Below are 19,254 nucleotides of genomic sequence, written 5' to 3'. Positions count from 1 at the left end.
GGCTAAGGCTTTGCCTCCCTGTTACGGTGAGTGTACAAACGTCCCAGGGCCACAATTCCAAAGAAAGAAGCCTTCTCACAGTGCCCTAGCTGCTCAATGTCAACAATGAATATTAATTAACCATTCAACACACTACCACATTATGAGTGAATTGGCTGCTTTTCCGAATAAAACAGTGATGCCATTCCCGAAAGGAATTCTTCGATTACAAAGCTTTGTGGGACATCCTGAGGACATGCAGAGCAGAGTGTTTCTGTTACAGAGGAGCATAGTACCCTTTAGTTCAATGTCTCTGAATGCTTTATGCATGATTTAATGTCATTGTCCTTCCTCAGTTGTTAGGCCTTGTACATTCCATTCCATGAACGTGTAGATGTCAGGTTTCCATTAACAAGTTTCACTTCTCTTATCACATACCTATCAGCTGAAGATCTGTCATTGTCAAAACTTATTCTTTTTTAAAAAATTTCAAGAGAAAATGAAAAGACTTGGCCTGTGTCACACAAATTAACAAAGAAGTGAGGATGATTTCTTTATGAATTAAAACCAATGCTTTACACTAATATACCATTTGAGCCTGTGGAGCGAATTGCATCACCATCTTTGAATCAACTCTGGGCCTTTTATTAGAACAGGGCAGGGGGGATATATTACCCAGCACCAGCCTTTGCCACTATTCAATTAGATTCTGGTCAATCTCCCCTCACCCCCATCTCCTACCCATCAAAAATTGATTGATCTCAACCTTGAAAGTTCCAAATCAACTCCAGCATCCACAGCATACGGAGGCTGAAAATCTCAAAGGTTTCCAGTTTCCAATGATGTATGCAGGAAGACCCCCCGAGTGGTCCAGCTCTAATTTTAAGCTTCAGTCCTTCCATTTTTTGATTCCCCCCATCAGGAGAAAAATCGTTTCTCTGCATTCGCCCTATAGAATCCTTTTAATGTTTTAAACACCAAACACCAACATAAGCAGCTTTTAAAAGCAGCATTTAATGGGCGTTTCATTTGGGCATTAATCCAAAGATCAGAATCAAGTGCTAATTGCAACCAACGATTAAGGTTACTATGAAGCATGTTTGGAGTGATTATCCTTTTACATTATGTAATTTCTTAATGAGTACCATGTCAGTAAAACGATTATAGCTGCATTTCTGAATCCAAAGCGGTTCAGGAAGTTTATGAAATAAGTTGTCAAGGCTGCCAAATCCAAATGCAAATTTTCAACATGGAACATTTTTAAATTGAGAGCTTCACATCAACTTGATCAACACATCTTTCCTTTTTTTGAGAATTAATAAGACTCCGCTGAATATACACAAAAAATGGACACATTTTTAAAGAAGATTAACTCGTGGGATATGGGTGTCACTGGCTGGGCAACCACGTATTGACCAGGCAGCAGTTAACAGTCAACCACATTGCTGTTGGGTCTGAATTCACCTTGAGGCCAGGCCAGGACAATGAATTTCCATCCCTAAAGGACATTAATGAACCAGATGAGCATTTATAACAATTAACAGTGAGTATATGGCTACCCTTAGACTATGAGTTAATTCCCATTTCCGCTGAATTCAAATTTCATCACCTACTATAGAGGAATCTGAAAGGACATCCTCAAAGCATTAACCTAAAGCTCTGTATCACCATCCCAGAGACATTTTCATCAATTGCACCACCTCTCCTTACCTTTCAATATAAAGTTTACTCTGGAGACAAGCTTCTTGCTACAGAAACTACTAAATGTACATTTTCATTGAATGAGAATGGATAACCTGTTTCCATTATAGGTTTAGTGCCAACTTTCTGACTGGGTGATATGCTGAGGATTTGATCTCATGGTGTAAGCCACTACTACAGTTCTGGTGGGATTGCCTATCTATCTATTTGAAAATGCTGGCTAATTAGGACAAGAGTGAAGTGGTTTCAGACTCCCTTTACATCAACAGGACATCTGCATTGTAACTGCACCTTTGGTTAGCTCTCATTACCTGACTGTCTGGTAGCAAAGGGAAGGGAATTGGCTTGTTCTGCCATTCAGTTAGATCATTCCCAGTGCATATCTGCTCTAACATTACGATCCCTCTTTCCTCCTCTGTGATAAGATCCAACTCCGTTCCTGCCTCAGCACAACTGCTGCTTATTCCAGAGCCATTACTTTGTTAATTCCAGACTTAGCTATTCCAACATATTCTTGGTTGGCTTTTTTAAAACCTGGGTCTGCAGACTAACACACACCCAAGCCTACCTGCATCTGGTGACCTACATTGGCACCTGGTTAGGCAACATCTCAACAGTAAAATGAACTTCCTTCTTTTCAAATGATTCCATGGCCTCACTAAACTTCCAGCCCCACAACCCCTTCCAAGATCTCCGTGCTCCTCCAGTTCTGACCTTCTGAGCATCTATGCCCTCAGGTCCCGATACTCGGAATTCTCTCTATAAAGTTTTCAGCTACTCTTTCCTCCTGACAATACGAAGTGTAAAACCTACTTGCTAACTAAGCTTTTCACCACTTACATTAGTGGCTTCTTATTGGCTTGGTGTCAAATTTTGTTTGTTAATACTCCTATGATCCTTGGGACCACATGTTACACCACTATGTAATTGCAAATAGCAATTGTTATTCTGATGATGTGTATCTTTAATTCATTAACCTGTTTTGGATTCTCTAAGTCCTAATGGACTCAATAGTTCCTTTGGGGAGAGCTGCTTCCTGACATCATCTTCAAACTGTGCACTTAGAATTATAGCAAAACTCTTTTCAATGTCCTGCCCAAACCAGACAAAATAGTTTAAATCTATCAACCCTATCAAATTCTGTGATTATTAAGTGTCAGTGATGGCTGAATATGTAGTATTCTTGGCACCGTAGGCAAATATTAATTCAAATCTTCTTTCAGAGACGTAATATCCAGTCTGACGCTGGCGAATTGTTCTAAAGTGCTGTCATTTGAGTAATACATACATAGAACAGTACAGCACAGAAAGAAGCCCTTCAAACCCACCATATCTGTGCCAGCTATGAGGCAATTCTAAGATAGTCCCACCAACTTGCACTGTATTCCTCTACTCCCTGCCTATCCATGCATTTGTCTAAATGCCTCTTACATTTTGCTAATGTTTCTGCTTCCTTCAGTTCCTTTGGCAGCACATTCCTCTCATCCTCTGTGTAAAACACTTGTCTCATACATCTTTAATTTTTCTCCTCTCACTTTAAACCTTTTCCCTCTTGTATTTGATAGTTCCACCCTGAGAAAAACACTGATTATTGACTCTATCTATACCTGTTATAATTTTGTACAAATCGAGAGTGTGGTGCTGGAAAAGCACAACAGGTCAGGCAGCATCCGAGGAGCAGGAGAATCGACGAGCCTCATTCCTGGTGAAGGGCTTATGCCTGAAACGTTGATTCGCCTGCTCCTCAGATGCTGCCTGCCTGGCTGTGCTTTTCCACCACCAGACTCTCGACTCTGATTTTGAGCATTTGCAGTCCACACTTTCTCCTCATTGACTATAATCGTACTGCGAAGCCTCTTCCAAGGATGCCTACCTTGAAAAAGTTCTCCTCCTCTCTCTACAAGGATTTTAGTGAATCCCTCTCTCACTGCAGACCACAGGTCATCTCCGCTGCCCTGAAGCTTTTCAGCTACGGGCCTCATTCCTGATGAAAGGCTTATGCCCGAAACGTTGATTCGCCTGCACCTCGGATACGGCCTCACCTGCTGCGCCTTTCCATCAGATCTCAACTCTGATCTCCAGCATCTGCAGTCCTCACCTTCAAATTATTTGTATACGTCTATCAGGTCGCCCCTCAGCCTCTGGCACGTGGCAAAACCAATCCAAGTTGGCCCAGAATCACTTTATAGCCAATACACCCCGAAGCTTAATACAAGGTACTTATGAGTTGCAAAGTACATTGGGACATTATGAGAATGTGAATGGTGTGAAGCAAATGCAAATTTATTCCGTTAAACACCATGATAACATCACCAATACTCACGGAAACACAACTCCAGTCTATACAAGCTAACAAGCAACAGTCTGACCAACCTGCACTCCTCTAAAGCCATGATATCCTTCTTGAGGCACAGCATATACATGCCTTACCGGAAAGAAGAATGAACTGTAACACTTAAGTGAAAAATTCAATCCTTGTTGAGGTTTCCTTGCATCAGCATCTTGCATTAAATCTCACATGAATGCTTAAAGAAAGTCAACTACATTTATGGAACATCAAAAAATTCTACCTGCGTCTGGTGGCTCTATCGGCCTGCAGATAGCCTCTGCATCACATGGATTGGTATCCTCTGCTAATTGGAAAGCAGTAATGATTTCACTGAAGTAACTGAAGTATTGCTTAGGCTCCAGATTGGACTTTTCACAACTGAACTCAGATTCTTCGTGATAGTCCTGAATAGAAATGTGAAATAAAGTTAAACACTGAATCCAGCTTTTTGAAGTATGCTTTCAGTGCATGGAACATTAACTAGAAGGTCTGTACTGAACCACTTTTCCCTTTTACTCAGCTCTGCCATCAGAGCTCAACTCCATTATCCCCAAATATATGCAAAACTATTTAGAAGTTCTGAAAGGAACTTCATAAAGCAGAAACTGAAGCCTGTAGCAACTGCCCCCATGCACTCTGACTGCTCAATTGCAGACAGACAGTGGAAGACATTGTCAGATTAAACATGCAAATAAAGACTGTACCTTCCTTTCGTCGGATAGGCAGTTGTGGATACCATCCAGAATCCGGTGCAGATTTTCGATAATTAAATAATTTGACGAATTCTTGGCAAACTTTTCGAGAAGTACATCCAAGCTGAATGACATTTCAGGCACTGTTAAATGCAGCCAACATGTATCAGTCTGCACAGTGAGAGAGAATTCAGAAATTACTCAATGTTCAGAATGATGAATCCAAATGTATTGGTGTTAGGGGGACAGCTATCAGATTACACTGGATTTCAGAGTTTAATGAAGGAGACATGTTTTTCACCCAAAATGGAACGTTGAGAAAATCTACCTGCGAACAAGCTAACATCTGAGCTCAGTGGGTAATAGATAAAGCAAAAGAATGTTGGCCTTTGTTTCAAAGGGAGAGGAGTATAAAAATAGGAAAATTATTCTAATAATATACAAAGCACAGAACAAACATAGCTAGAATGCTGTAAATAATTCTGATTTGGAGATGCCGGTGTTGGACTGGGGTATACAAAGTTAAAAGTCACACAACAACAGGTTATAGTCCAACAGGTTTAATTGGAAGCACACTAGCTTTCGGAGCGACGCTCCTTCATCAGGTGATAGTGGAGGGCTCAATCCTAACACAGAATGTATAGCAAAAATTTACAGTGTGATGTAACTGAAATTATACATTGAAAAACTGATTGTCTGTTAAGCCTTTCATTTGTTAGAATACAGTAATAGTTCCACTTCTTTCATGTGTAAATCACAAAACCTTATTTTTAAAAAGTTGCATTCTCGGGTTAGCTGTTAACAATGGTGATAGCTAGACAATATGGCAAAGGTGTTGGCCCCCTGTGTTCTCTGTCTATGCCATTATGAATCAATCTCAACATCATGGCATAGACAGAGAACACAGGGGGCCAACACCTTCAACATATTGTCTAGCTATCACCACTGTTAACAGCTAACCCGAGCAGGAGAAAAGTGAGGACTGCAGATGCTGGAGACCAGAGTTGAAAAATGTGGTGCTGGAAAAAACACAGCAGGCCAGGCAGCATCTGAGGAGCAGGAGAATCAAAGTTTCGGGCATAAGCCCTTCTTCAGGAGTGATTCCTGAAGAATGGCTTATGCCCAAAACATCGATTCTCCTGCTCCTCGGATGATGTATGGCCTGCTGTGTTTTTTCCAGCACCACATTTTTCAGCAAAAAGCTAACCCGAGAATGCAACGTTTTAAAAAACAGGTTTTGTGATTTACACGAAAAAAGTGAAACGATCCATGTATTCTAACAGATGAAAGGCTTAACAGACAATCAGTTTTTCAATGTATAATTTCAGTTACATCACACTGTAAATTTTTGCTATAAATTCTGTTAGGATTGAGCCCTCCACTATCACCTGATGAAGGAGCAGCGCTCCGAAAGCTAGTGCTTCCAATTAAACCTGTTGGACTATAACCTGTTGTTGTGTGACTTTTAACTTTGTAAATAATTCTGGTACTCTTGTCTAAGGAGAGATTTCTGCCATTAGAGGCAGTCCAGAATAGGTTCATTTGGTCGATCCTGGGTGTGTTAAATGATTGGGTAAGTTGGGCCTGTACTCTTGGACTTTAAAAGAATGAGAGACAACCTTATTGACTCATAATGTTCTAGGGAGACTTGGATGATGCAAAAAGGTCATTTTCCCTTTTGGGAGGGTCTAAGACCAAACAGCATCATCTAAGGGTAAGGGGCCTCTTATTTAAGACAGGGCTGAAGAGGAATTGCCTCTTTCAAAGGGTAGAGAATCTGTGGAGTTCTTCACCGAAGTGAGCGGTCGAGGAGGAGTCATTAAAAATATTCATGGCTTTGATGGACAGATTTCAAAATCAGAAAGAGAATCACTAGGGTTATGTGGAAAAGGCAGGTATGTGCAGGTGATATTTATCAGTGTTGCAACAGACTCAGTGGGTAGAATGATGATTTGTGATTTCTCCTCCTACATTTTATGATCTTATGGGTAGCTTACAATGCATGTTCAATTCCTGTATTAGTTGAGGTTACCAAGACCATCTTATCTTCTCAATCTTCCTGTACTATGGTGACCCTCCATCTAAATTACCACTAGTCATCTCTCTCTCTCTCTCTCTCTTTCTCTAATGTGACAGCAGCCCTATTGTTTGCCAGGATGATGGTGATTTTCTCTCTCCCTTTAGAAAGCTCCTACCAGCAGTAATTTGATAAAGTCAGATAATCTGTTTCAGCAATGTTAGTTGAGCAATTAATATTGACAAGGATGAGAGCTCCCTGAGCCCTCTATGTCTTGGGATCTTTTGCGTCCACCTCATTGGTAAGGGGTCTTGGTTTAATGTATCATTTAAAAGTCAGCATTTCTGATATCTCAGCACTTCCTCACCAGTACACTGGGAGTGCAAAGTCTTGATTCAGACTCAAATATCTAAATTGGGCCAGAATCCACTAACTTCAGAACTCAGTCTATTATCTGCAGAGCCACAGAGTCATTGAATATTGAGCCTGTATTCTGAGAATGTTGATAACAACAAGCAGTTCGTGGACTAAGCTCTGCTGTATTGTTATTCATGAGTGACGTGCAAAACAAAGGTCCTCCCCATCCAAACTTAATTAGATTGCTCAAAGGTGAGATCATCTGGGGATTTTATAATGCTGAAGCAAACATAAATAAACTGACTACTTTGATGGCTCTTTAAAAATTTGTGTTGCTTGGAAGGTTTTGATAAAGTGTACTGTGAATGGTTTGTGTATTTTTGAAAGACACAGCAAGCTGTGATGTCAAATCTTTCTGTCAGGCTGCACGATGTAATGAGTCACGTAGACATTCTGAGTCACGCAGCTGGAACATGTCATGCTCCAAGATTGAACCATAGCATAAGGGAATTGTCACCTTCTTGGCATCATTATCAGCTGTGGCATGGGACTCTGTGATCTCCTTCAGGCCTGGGATATCTGCACTTAACTAATTCTGGAGTCCTCAGTATTCCCAATTGTTCCACCATTGATGGCTGTGCCTTTCGGCTCTCTAGGTCCTTGGCTCTAGAATTCCTTTCCTAAGATCGTCTACCTCTCTTTCCTCCTTTAAAGATGCTCGTTAAAACTTGGAGAGGTGGTGGTGTCAATGATAATGTCACTGCATTAGTAATCCAGTATCTCAGTTTAAATTGTGAGTGTGTGGGTTCACAATCGCATCCAAGACAGATGGTGAAATTCATTAAATATCTGGAATTATGACGAATGCCAAACTATCGTCTATGTGGCTCCATGTTTTACACAGCGGCGAGGAGAGAGGGGCGGAGAGAAACGAGGGCTGCCGGGAGGGGTGGGTTTTCCCACTCAAAAAGGGCCTTACATCAGGAGTCAGCCTCCATTTTTAACAGAGCGGTGAGGACAGAGAGTGGAGAGAAACGATGGCTGACAGGAAGGGTAAGTGATTGTTTTTTTAAGTGGGTGAGATCTAAACCCGAGGCCCTACAATACACCATAGGTTCTCCCTCCCACCCACTTCCTCTAACCTTAATAAGAGTCTGTCAACTCAGTCAGCTCTTCAGGTTTTTGTTTTTTTCTCTTCCTTGTTTAGTCCTGTGTGGGCTTACATATTAGTGAGGTATGGTTGAGAGGGCAGTTGCATATTCCTCCTGCAAATGTGGCAGGTGAGAGGCATGATGCATGTCTCCGCTGGCCACATCTGCGGGAAGTGCACCCAACTCCAACTCCTCGAAAACCGTGCTAGAGAATGGGAGTTGGAGCTGGGTGAACTGCAGATTATGCGGGAGGCTGAGGGAGAAATTGAGAGGATGTACAGGGAGGTGGTCACTTCCCAGACACAGGATAAGGACAGCTGGGTTACCATCAGGGGGAGGTAAGGGAACCGATGGACAGAGCAGGGTTCCCCTGCGGCCGTTCCCTTCAGCAATAAGTATACTGTTTTGGATACTGCTGGTGGGGATGGCCTACCAGTGGAATGCCGTAGTTGTCAGGTCTTTGGCACTGTGGCTCAGAAGGGAAGTGGGGGGGTGTTGGGTGGGGGGGGGACACGAAGCGGAGAATAGAAAAGCGCTAGAGGTAGGGGACTCAATAGGGGATTGACAGGAGATTTCGTGGGCAGGAACGGGAAGGTATGTTGCCTCCCCGGTATCAGGGTAAAAAAATGAGGTCTGCAGATGCTGGAGATCACAGTTGAAAATGTGTTGCTGGTTAAAGCACAGCAGGTCAGGCAGCATCCAAGGAATAGGAAATTCGACGTTTCGGGCATAAGCCCTTCATCAGGAATCTGGGTATCAGGGTCCGGGAAGTCACCGATCGGGTTTACGAGATTCTGAAGGGGGAGGGTAAGCAGCCAGAAATTGTGGCACATATTGGCACCAATGATATAGCCAGGAAAGGGATTGAGGATCTGAAAAGTGACTACAGAGAGCTAGGTTGGAAGTTGAAGAGCAGGAGGAGTAGAGTAGTGTTCTCAAGTTTGCAACTGGTGCTATGAGATAATAAGGTGAGGAACAGTCAGTGAGTGCAGCTTAACACGTGACTGCGAGGCTGGTGCAGAGGGAGGGCTTGGGGTGTCTTCTGGGGAAGGTGGGACCTGTACATGAAGGATGGGTTGCACCTGAACTGGAGGGGCATAAATATCCTGGGTAGGAGATTTGCTCGTGTGGTTCGGGAGGATTTAAGCTTGTTTGGCTGGGGGGACCAGAGCTACATATCTGAGAGGAGGGTAGTCTACTGAGTCAGTATGGGTGGAAATTAGGAGCAGCAAGAGAGCAGCCACCTCATTGGCGGTTTTCTACAGTAGGGAGATTGAAAAACTCACAGGCTGGCAGATTTTGGAAAAATGCAGATGTAGCAGGGTTGTTGTTATGGGTGACTTCAAACATTGACTTCCAATATTGACTGGAAAATTCTTAGTGCAGATGACTTGGGTGGAGCCATTTTTGTCAGATGTGTTCAGGAGGGTTTCCTTACTCAGTATGTAGACAGACCGACGAGGGGAGAGATCAATTTGGATTTGGTGCTCTGTAATGAGTCAGGACAGATGTCAGATCTCATGGTGGGAGAACACTTTGGTGACAGTGACCATAATTGCCTCACATTTACCAAAGCCTTGCAGAGGGAAAGGAGCAGTTACCATGTGAAAATACTTAATTGAGGAAAAGGAAATTATGACGCTATCAACAGGAGTTGGGAAGTACAGATTGGGAGCAATTGTTCCACAGAAAGGGTACAGCAGACATGTGGAGACTGTTCAAGAAGCAGTTGTTGCGAGTGATGTATAAATTTGTTCCTCTGAGACAGATAAGAAGGGGTAAGATTAAGGAGCCTTGGATGACAAGAATAGAGGAGCTTCTCGTCAAAAGGAAGTTAAAAATCACACAACACCAGGCTATAGTCCAACATGTTTAATTGAAAGCACTAGCTTTCGGAGCGCCGCTCCCTCACCAGGTGGGAGTGGCACTCCGAAAGCTAGTGCTTCCAAATAAACCTGTTGGACTATAACCTGGTGTTGAGTGATTTTTAACTTTGTGCACCCTAGTCCAACACTGGCATTTCCAAATTGTCAAAAGGAAAGTGGCTTATGTAAGGTGGAGGAAGCAAGGATCGAGCACAGCTTTAGAGAATTACAGGCTTACTAGTAAGGAGCTCAGAAATGGACTGAGGAGAGCTAGGAGGGGGCACAGAAAAGGATTGGCAGGAGAAGGTTGGGCCAGTCAAGGATAGTGTCGGGAACTTGTGCGTAGAGTTTGGGCAGGTAGGTGAAGCCCTAAATGAGTGTTTTGCTTCAGTTTTCACTGAGGAAAGGGAATTTTGTGAATGAGAACTTTGAGGAGCCAGGGAATAGCTTGAACAGATTGAGATTTGGGAAGTTGATGCGCTGGACATTTTGGCAAACATTAAGATTGATAAATCCCCAGGGGCCAGACCAGATTTATCCGAGGTTGCTCCAAGAGAAAAGAGGTTGCTAAGCCACTGGCGAAGATCTTTGCTTCCTTACACTCCATGGGAGTCATACTGGAGGACTGGAGGGAGCCAAATGTTCTTACTCTTTTCAAGAAGGGTAATAGGTAAATCCCTGGCAATTACAGACCAGTCAGTCTTACGGTTGTGGTCAGCAAGGTTTTGGAAATAATTCTGAGGGATAGGATTTATGACTATTTGGAAAAGCATGGCATGATTAAAAACAGTCAACATGGTTCTGTGAGGGACAGGTCATGCCTCACAAATCTTATTGAGTTCTTTGAGGAGATAATGAGACAGGTTGATGAAAGATAGGTAGTGGATGTGGTGCATATGGTCTTCAGCAATGCATTTGATAAGGTTCCCCATGGTAGGCTCATTCATAAAGTCAAGAGGTATGGGATACAGGGAGATTTGGCTATCTGGATTCCGAATTGGCTGGCTGACAGAAGGCAGAGAGTGATTGTAGATGGAAGTTATTCTGCCTGGAGGTCAGTGGTGAGTGGTTTCCCGCTAGGCTCTGTTCTTGGGCTTCTGCTCTTTGTAGTCTTTATAAATCACTTGGATGAGGAGGTTGAGGGGTGGGTTAGTAAATTTTCTGATGACACAAAGGTTTGAGGTGCCATTGATGTTATCGAGGGCTGTTGCAAGTTGCAACATTGCCAGGATGCAGAGCTGGGCTGAGAAATGGCAGATGGAGTTCAACCTGGATAAATGCCAAGCAATGCATTTTGAAGGTCAAACTTGAATGCTGAATATAAGCTTAAAGACAGGATTCTTGGCAGTGTGGAGGAACAGCTGGATCTTGGTGTTCAAGTACATAGATCCCTCAAAGTTGCCACCCAAGTGGATAGAGTTGTTAAGAAAGCATATGGTATTTTGGCTTTCATTAACAGAGGATTGAGCTTAAGAGCTGCGAGGTTTTGCTGCAGTTCTACAAAATGCTGGTGAGACCACACGTGGAATATTGTGTCCAGGTCTGGTAGATAGCCAGAGACTTTTCCCCAGGGCAGGTTTGACTGCCACGAGGGATCATAGTTTTAAGGTGATAGGAGGAAGATATAGAGGAGACGTCAGAGGTAGGTTCTTTACACAAAGAATTGTGAATGCAGGGAATGCATTGCCAGTGGTGGTAGTGGAAGCAGAGTCATTAGGGACATTTAAGCGATGGCTGGACATGCACATGGACAGCAGTGAATTGAGGGGTGCATAGGTTAGGTTATTTTATTTTAGATTAGGATTAATCCTTGGTACCAGATCATGGGCCGAAGGGCCTATTCTGTGCTGTACATTTCTATCCTATTGTTGATCATTGTAAATAGCTGCCTGGTTCACCAATGGTCTTTAAGGAAGGAAATCTATTGGCTTACATTTAACTCAGATCAACAGCAATGGGGTTGCCTCCAAACTGCCCAGCAGCCACTCAGTTCAAGGGCAGTTACTGACATGGAGATAAATGTTGGCCTAGTCCTGTCACCAACATCCCAAGAATGAATTTAAAAATTATCACTTTGTTTACCTGCCCTTATGTGATTCACTCAATTTTTGGTTAATAAAACTCCTCTGAAGAAACGTGGAACATTTTATTACATGAAAAGCGTGAGACAAAGACCTCACTATCATGCTGAATGCAGTATAACGTGAGTCTATCTAAGGCCACAAGATAGTAAAGACATTATTTAGCACATTCTTAAAATATACAACCTCAGCAATTTTGGTATTCAATATAATTTGTTGATGAATTTATATCAAAAGTCTAGATTATGAAAACTGGACTTCAAACAGGAAGAAAATTCAGGTATTCCAAGATCCCCTGCGAGTCAATAAGTAACTCAAGTATTTGGGGATTGAACTTTACCTCTTTTATCACACTCCTATTTCACTGCCTGCATTCAAGGTGAGATCAACTTGCCATGTTCTATTCCTCAAAAGGTAAAAGCTACTGACATTGACAAAGAAGGTGGAGAGCTAATTGTCTGTTCACAAACACACGGAAGAATAGAAACATTTGTGAAATGTCAGTGCGGGAGAAATGCAAGTTCCACTGTGCAACTGGTTATAGCAAATCAACAAGTATGACTGCTAGTTGTATTCCTGGATGGGATTAAATAAAATCAAATCTACAAACACAAATCTGCAGCTGGTGCTGCTTTTCAGGTAATTAGGATATTCAAAGGAATTCACTTTTGAAAGGTTTTTGTTTAGTGGTTTCATGCTTACTGAAAGGAAAGAAAGCTGAGCAACAGAAAGCAACAGAAGTCTTCAGGCTTGAGTTACAACATTGTCAATTACATACTAAGACTGAATACTACAACGCATAATATTCAGGAACATACCAGACTCTAATCTCATATTACATTACAGAAAGATCATTCCATGACCTCTATCACCTGATACTAGTCACTTCACTCTCCACGTTTCTCTGCCCATGTTTCTATCGTTCACATGGCTAAACTTCAGGGTTCCATCCAGCTCTCCATGTGTTTCTCTCTTCTTTTAGCTCCGCCCACACTGTGCTATTTTTGCCCATTATGAGCAATTCTGTGAAATCATCAAAAGGTTGCGCCCGAGTCCTAAAGCCCTTACACAACAGAAAGGACCACCTAATAAAGATATGCAGGTGAGGTGAATTGGCCATGTTAAATTGCCCATAGTGTTAGGTCAGAGGGGAAATGGGTCTGGGTGGGTTACTCTTCAGAGGGTCGGTGTGGACTGGTTGGGCTGAAGGGCCTGTTTCCACACTGTAGGGAATCTAAACTAATCTAAACTGGTTCTTGAGTACTGGCCCACTAGGAATATATTAATTAGGAGCCAAGTACATAATTACAAGTTGTTCTTGTTGTAACACAGATTGTGGGTTCAAAGCACACTCCAAACTGTTGAATATGAAACATTTAGTACAGGGGGAGTATTGTATTGTCATTTGGTTAGTGACATATTGAGGTCTTGGTTCATTACATGACTGTAAAACATCACATGACACCAGTTTTAATGAACAGCAGTGTGGCTGTCTTGATCTTCTGACCAGTATTTACCTGTCAACCAAGAAATGATTCAGAAGTCATTTGTTATGCTGCTGTTTGAGGGTGTTGCTGTGTCCATTGACTGCAGTACTTTCTGCAGTAGAATAATGATGATTGCATTTTAAACATACATCATTGCTTTTTTAGGTTCTCAAAGACAGAAATGAGATATGGATACCCTGTCAAAAATATATAAGAGTTGAATATGGCATTCAAAATGCCCTGTTTATACTGCTCTCAAACCCAGTTCACAACACATTCTTGTGGCATTATCTACACCAACCATAACTTCCGACCAAAGGACTAAACCTTTGGGAACACAACACTGAGTGAACGAGATAACTAGAGCCACTACTTCAGTAGACATTGTAGAATCATGATGGTACAGCACTAAGGAGGCTATTTGGCCTGTTGAAGTTATGCTAGGCTCTCCATCAGCAACTCAGCTAGTCCTATTCCCACATCATTCCACCTTATGCCAGTGATTATTTCCTCCTCAGGTTCCTATTCAATTCCCATTTGAAAATCATAAAATGAACCTACTCCTTTCTTGTTCTTTTGTTAAAAGTACATTGACAGCCTCTTTTGAATATGTTCAGTGACTGACCACCATGGTAAGCAAGTTTCAGAAATAAAACTTATGATCTGTCAAGCTGGGATCTGACTTGTCTAGTCTTACCATCAACTGGGATCATTACATGATTAATGCAAGATAGGTTTACCCTCTATATGTTCAATGTCACATATCATGCAGTAGTTTCAAAGCAGTAAAAATGGCTTTTACTCTTTTCGAAGGGCAATGTATCTAACTGCCTTATCAGTGATTTGCTTGTGTTTTCTGGTTTCATCTTCACTCATTAGGGCAATATGAACATTATGAATATTTTGCTATCTCAGTTACAATACCCCCATTGTTACACTTTTCAAATGTTCTCAATGTGATCATTTGATATTTCAACAGAACTGTATGCTCGAATATACCCAGAACTTTGTGGCTGCACTCTCCTCCCTCTCTGAACAGCTCTTCCTGGAATATGACAACTTTCTCATTGTTGATAACATCCAGTCTGTTCATAAGTGGTTGATCGTTTTGTAGTTTATTTTTAATTTAGCCTGAAGTAGTTTCAAGAATGTCAGAAAGTGTGACCTTACAGTTGGAATATGTTGAGGATGCTCCACAAACACACACCATCATCTCACAGACAAATACATAAACTAACTTGAGGCATGTAGCATTCCTCATATACTGTACCAGAGAATCACAGAATCATCTATATAGGAGCAAAGTGGCTGGGAAGCAGTTGATTAAACATGGAGAATGAAGGACAACCACACTGCTGTTCATTAAAACTGGTGTCATGTGATGTTTTACAATCATGTAATGAACCATGACCTCAATGTGACACTAACCAAATAACAAAACAATACTCCCTCTGTACAAAATGTTTCATATTCAACAGTTTGGAGTGGAATGGGCACCGCACAACAATCAACAGACAGCAGTGTTTCCTCCCAGTTGGGGAACACTTCTGTGGTCCAGGACATTCAACCTCAGACTTTCAGGTGACCATCCTCCGAGGCGGACTTCAGGACAGGCAGCAGCGAAAAGTGACCGAACAGAGGCTGATAGCTAAGTTCCGTACCCATTGGGAGGGCTTCAACCGGGACCTTGGGTTCATGTCACACTACAGGTGACCACCATTGCACCACACACACACACACACACACGCACACACGCACACACGCACTCATGTAAGACTTTGTTAACTTACTTTTTAGATTAGAATCAGTCTAAACATTTTGGCACAGACAGAGAACACAGGGGGCTAACACTTTCAACATTGTCTAGCTAACACCAATTGTTAGAGTTCACCTGAGAATTGGACGGCATGGACGAATTGGACTGAAGGGTTTGTTTCCGTGCTGTACACCTCTATCACTATAACATTTTAAAAAAAGTTTTGTGATTTGCACATGAAAGAAGTGAGACTATCATGGTATTCAAACAGATGAAAGACTCAACAAACAATCAAGGTATTTTTCAATGTATAATTTCAGTTACATCACACTGTAAACTTTTGCTATAAATTCTGTCTTACAATTGTGTCCTTCACAACCACCTGATGAAGGAGCGTCGCTCTGAAAGCTAGTGCTTCCAATTAAACCTGTTGGACTATAACCTGGTGTTGTGTGATTTTTAACTTTGTACACCCCAGTCCGACACCAGCATCTCCAAATAGTGGCCTCTGGTGCTTGATATTTCTGCCAATGGGAACAATTTCCCTTTATTTATTCTGTCTAAATCCATAATAGTTTCATCAAATCTCCATTTAATCTTCACTTCTCTAAAGAGGACTAACACAGCTTCTCAAATCTATCCCCATTAACTGATTTCCATATCCCTGCTGCCGTTCTCATAAATCATCCTGGAATGAATGGGTTGTCTTATGAGGAAAGGCTGGACAGGTTGTGCCGAAATCCACTGAAAGTTAGAGGAATGACAAGTGACCTTGTTGAAACATGTCAGGTTCTGAAAGGTCTCGACAGGGTAGATACTGAAAGGATGTTACCCCTTGTTGGAAAGCTTAAAAACATAATGGAGATTAGCAGAAATGGTTTCTCTCAGAGGCTTCTTGGAAGATGTGATTCTCTTCCCGAAGAGTAGTAGGGGCAGGGTCACTGAATATTTACAAGGCTGAGTTAAGTGGATTCCTAATTGACAAGGCAGTCAAAACATCTAGAGAGGAAAGTGGAGTTGAGGCCAAAATCAGATGACCTTATTGAATGGTGGATGGGGTTAAGGGCCGAATGGCCCACTCCTTCTCATTGTACTTGTGTCTAAAGCTCATGATCCAAAATGGCTTGGAACATAGAACATAGAACAATACAGCACAAACAGACTCTTCAGCCTTCAATGTTGCCCTGACCTGTGAAACCAATCTGAAGCCCATCTAACCTACACTATTTCAGCTCGTCCCCCTACACTATCCCATCATCGTCCATGTGCTTATCCAAGGATTGTTTAAATCTTCCTAATGTGGTTGAGTTAACTACATTGGTAGGTAGGGCATTCCACGCCCTTACCACTCTCTGAGTAAAGAACCTGCCTCTCATCTGTCTTAAGTCTATCACCCCTCAATTTGTAGTTATGCCTTTTTGTACAAGCTGACCCCATCATCCTAGGAAAAAGACTTTCACTGTCTACCCTATCTAATCCTCTGATCATCTTGTATGTCTCTATCAAATCCCCTCTTAGCCTTCTTCTTTCCATTGAGAACAGACACAAGTCCCTCAGCCTTTCCTCTAAGACCTTCCCTCCAGACCAGGCAACATCCTGGTAAATCTCCTCTTCACGTTTTCCAATACTTCCACATCCTTCCCGAAATATGGCAACCAAAACTGTACACAATATTCCAAGTGCGGCCGTACTAACATTTTGTATAGTTGCAGCATGACATTACAGCTCCAGAACTCAATCCCTCTACCAATGAAACCTAACACACTATATGCCTTCTTAACAGCACTATCAACCCGGGTGGCAACTTTCAGAGATCTATGTATACGGACTCCAAGATCCCTCTGCACATCCACACTACCAAGAATCTTTCCATTGACCCAGTACTCTGCATTCCTGTTATTCTTCCCAAAGTGAATCACCTCACATTTAGCTACATTGAACTGCTTTGTAACCTACCCTGACATCTTCAAATAATGTATGCAAGGTTCCTCTGTTCATGCACTGACTTTGGAATTGTATCTGTAATTTGATATTATTCCTCCTTGCCCTTTCTGCCAACATACATCACGCCAGACTTCTTTGCATTAATCATCTGCTACATGTCTGCACATTCCATCTGCTTACCTCCATTCTCTTGAAATCTAGGTGAACATATAAATATACAAATTAGGAGTAGAAACAAAACACTCAATCCCTTGAACATGCTCCATTCCACATGAAGAGCTGGGTTGATCAGATTGTCAACTCACATTTGCATTCCCACCTACGAACCTTTCACTCCTTGCCTAACAGGGAACTATCTACCTCTGCATCAGAAATATTCAAGGATTCTGCGCTGCAAACACATTAATTCAGAGCAGGAGTACACTGTTCAACCCCCAAGTCTGACCTCACTTTTCACAACTTTGTGTTAGCTGCAAATTTTGAAATCATTCCTTGCTCATTTGAGATCTGTAATGTCCCTCGAGGTAAACAGTTGATACACCATGCACTTCCTCATTCGAAAAGTCATCAGTTCACCACTAATCTCTGCTGTCTGTCGCTCAGCCAACTGAAATAGAAATGAGGTAGTTTGGAAACTGGTCAACAGATCTGATTGAGTCATGTTCCAAGCTCCATGAAATTGATTAATCCCATCACTTGAATTAATCAGGAAAGAAATGTCGATGACTCTACTACAAATGAATGACAAATTTTGGTCTTTACTTTAACTGGACAGCAATGCATGAGAACATATAGAAATTGGGGTTAATTTTGTCTTGTTCTTTCTGATCCTTAGTTCAAGAGTTCTTTTTCCTATTCCCTTAGGTTGCATTGTGTCTGTCTGCAGTTGCCTTGGGTGCCAGGACACGGGGAAAATTGAAAAGCCACCAAATGTAATGTATAGTTTTTTTTAACAATTTATTTGAACACTTTCATTTATTAATTGTACAAATATTAGGGAAGGAGAAGAGGGCTTTTGACTCGATGGGGTAGGAGGTCATACAATGAAACGGCCAAGGATGCTTCCTATCACAGTTGCTACCCTACCCTGGGAACATGCATGTGTGTCAACCATGTTGTAGAGTTGCAATTGTAAACATGGAGCTGCAGAGAGCTTGAGGTTTTTTAAAAATTATTTATTGGTATTCAACATTGCTGGCAAGGCTAGCATTTGTTGCACACTTCCAAATGTCCTTGAGAAGACCATGTTAAATTGTCTTCTCAATTTTTGCAGTGCATGCAACGTGTGTAAGTAGATAGGTTGCCAATCAAGCAAGCTACATTGCCCTGAATGGTATCAAGCTTCTTGAGTGTTGATGGAGCTGCACTCATCTGGGCAATCGGGAAACATTCTATTAAGCTCCAGAAACATGCCTTGTAGATGGATTGGGAAGAAGGAGGCCAAACAGGGAGCATTATTTTTTACTGATGTTTGTGTAGACATGAGCTGATTCAAATGCATGTGCAACTTATTAAACTGAATCAAAATATACGTACCACATTAGGGACTTTAGAAATATACTTTATCTGGATTTTGTAATCATTTGGCAAGTTTCCAACCTAAACAAAACAAAAAAAACAAAACAAAACTTCATTTTGAGAAGTATAAAATAATCTGACACTTTACAAATAGTGTATTTCCCCTTTAGTGAGCCAACTGTTTAAAATGTACACAGTTAATGTTGCCAGAGAGACAACTGCATTGAAAACAGACCAATAAAAAAAACATAGCTGGAACTGCAACACATCAGTCAACATTACAGTCAAAAGCCATGATCATCATCACCAGCTCATGCTCTGCTTTGATATAACCTCGAAGTAGCATTGTGGACATGACCTTTGGCCAGAAGCTGAAG

The 19,254-nt window shown here is 41.8% G+C and overlaps 1 protein-coding gene across 2 annotated transcripts in view; it reads right to left on the bottom strand.

Annotated features, from left to right (window-relative positions):
• kitlga (kit ligand a) overlaps window positions 1-19,254 on the bottom strand; it is a 155,062-nt gene that overhangs the window by 59,130 nt on the left and 76,678 nt on the right. For both annotated transcript variants that reach the window (XM_060839255.1, XM_060839256.1), the window contains exons 3-5: window positions 18,896-18,958; window positions 4,714-4,872; window positions 4,251-4,413 (exon numbers count right to left, since the gene is read on the bottom strand). In XM_060839255.1, coding sequence (XP_060695238.1) covers window positions 4,251-4,413; window positions 4,714-4,872; window positions 18,896-18,958 — 385 coding nt within the window. The remainder of the gene's footprint in view (window positions 1-4,250; window positions 4,414-4,713; window positions 4,873-18,895; window positions 18,959-19,254) is intronic.

Source organism: Hemiscyllium ocellatum, chromosome 19, assembly GCF_020745735.1.
Source record: "Hemiscyllium ocellatum isolate sHemOce1 chromosome 19, sHemOce1.pat.X.cur, whole genome shotgun sequence".
NCBI classification, from domain to species: domain Eukaryota; kingdom Metazoa; phylum Chordata; class Chondrichthyes; order Orectolobiformes; family Hemiscylliidae; genus Hemiscyllium; species Hemiscyllium ocellatum.
The sequence above is the reverse complement of the archived record's forward strand: the minus strand, read 5'-3'. Positions and strand labels throughout refer to the sequence as shown.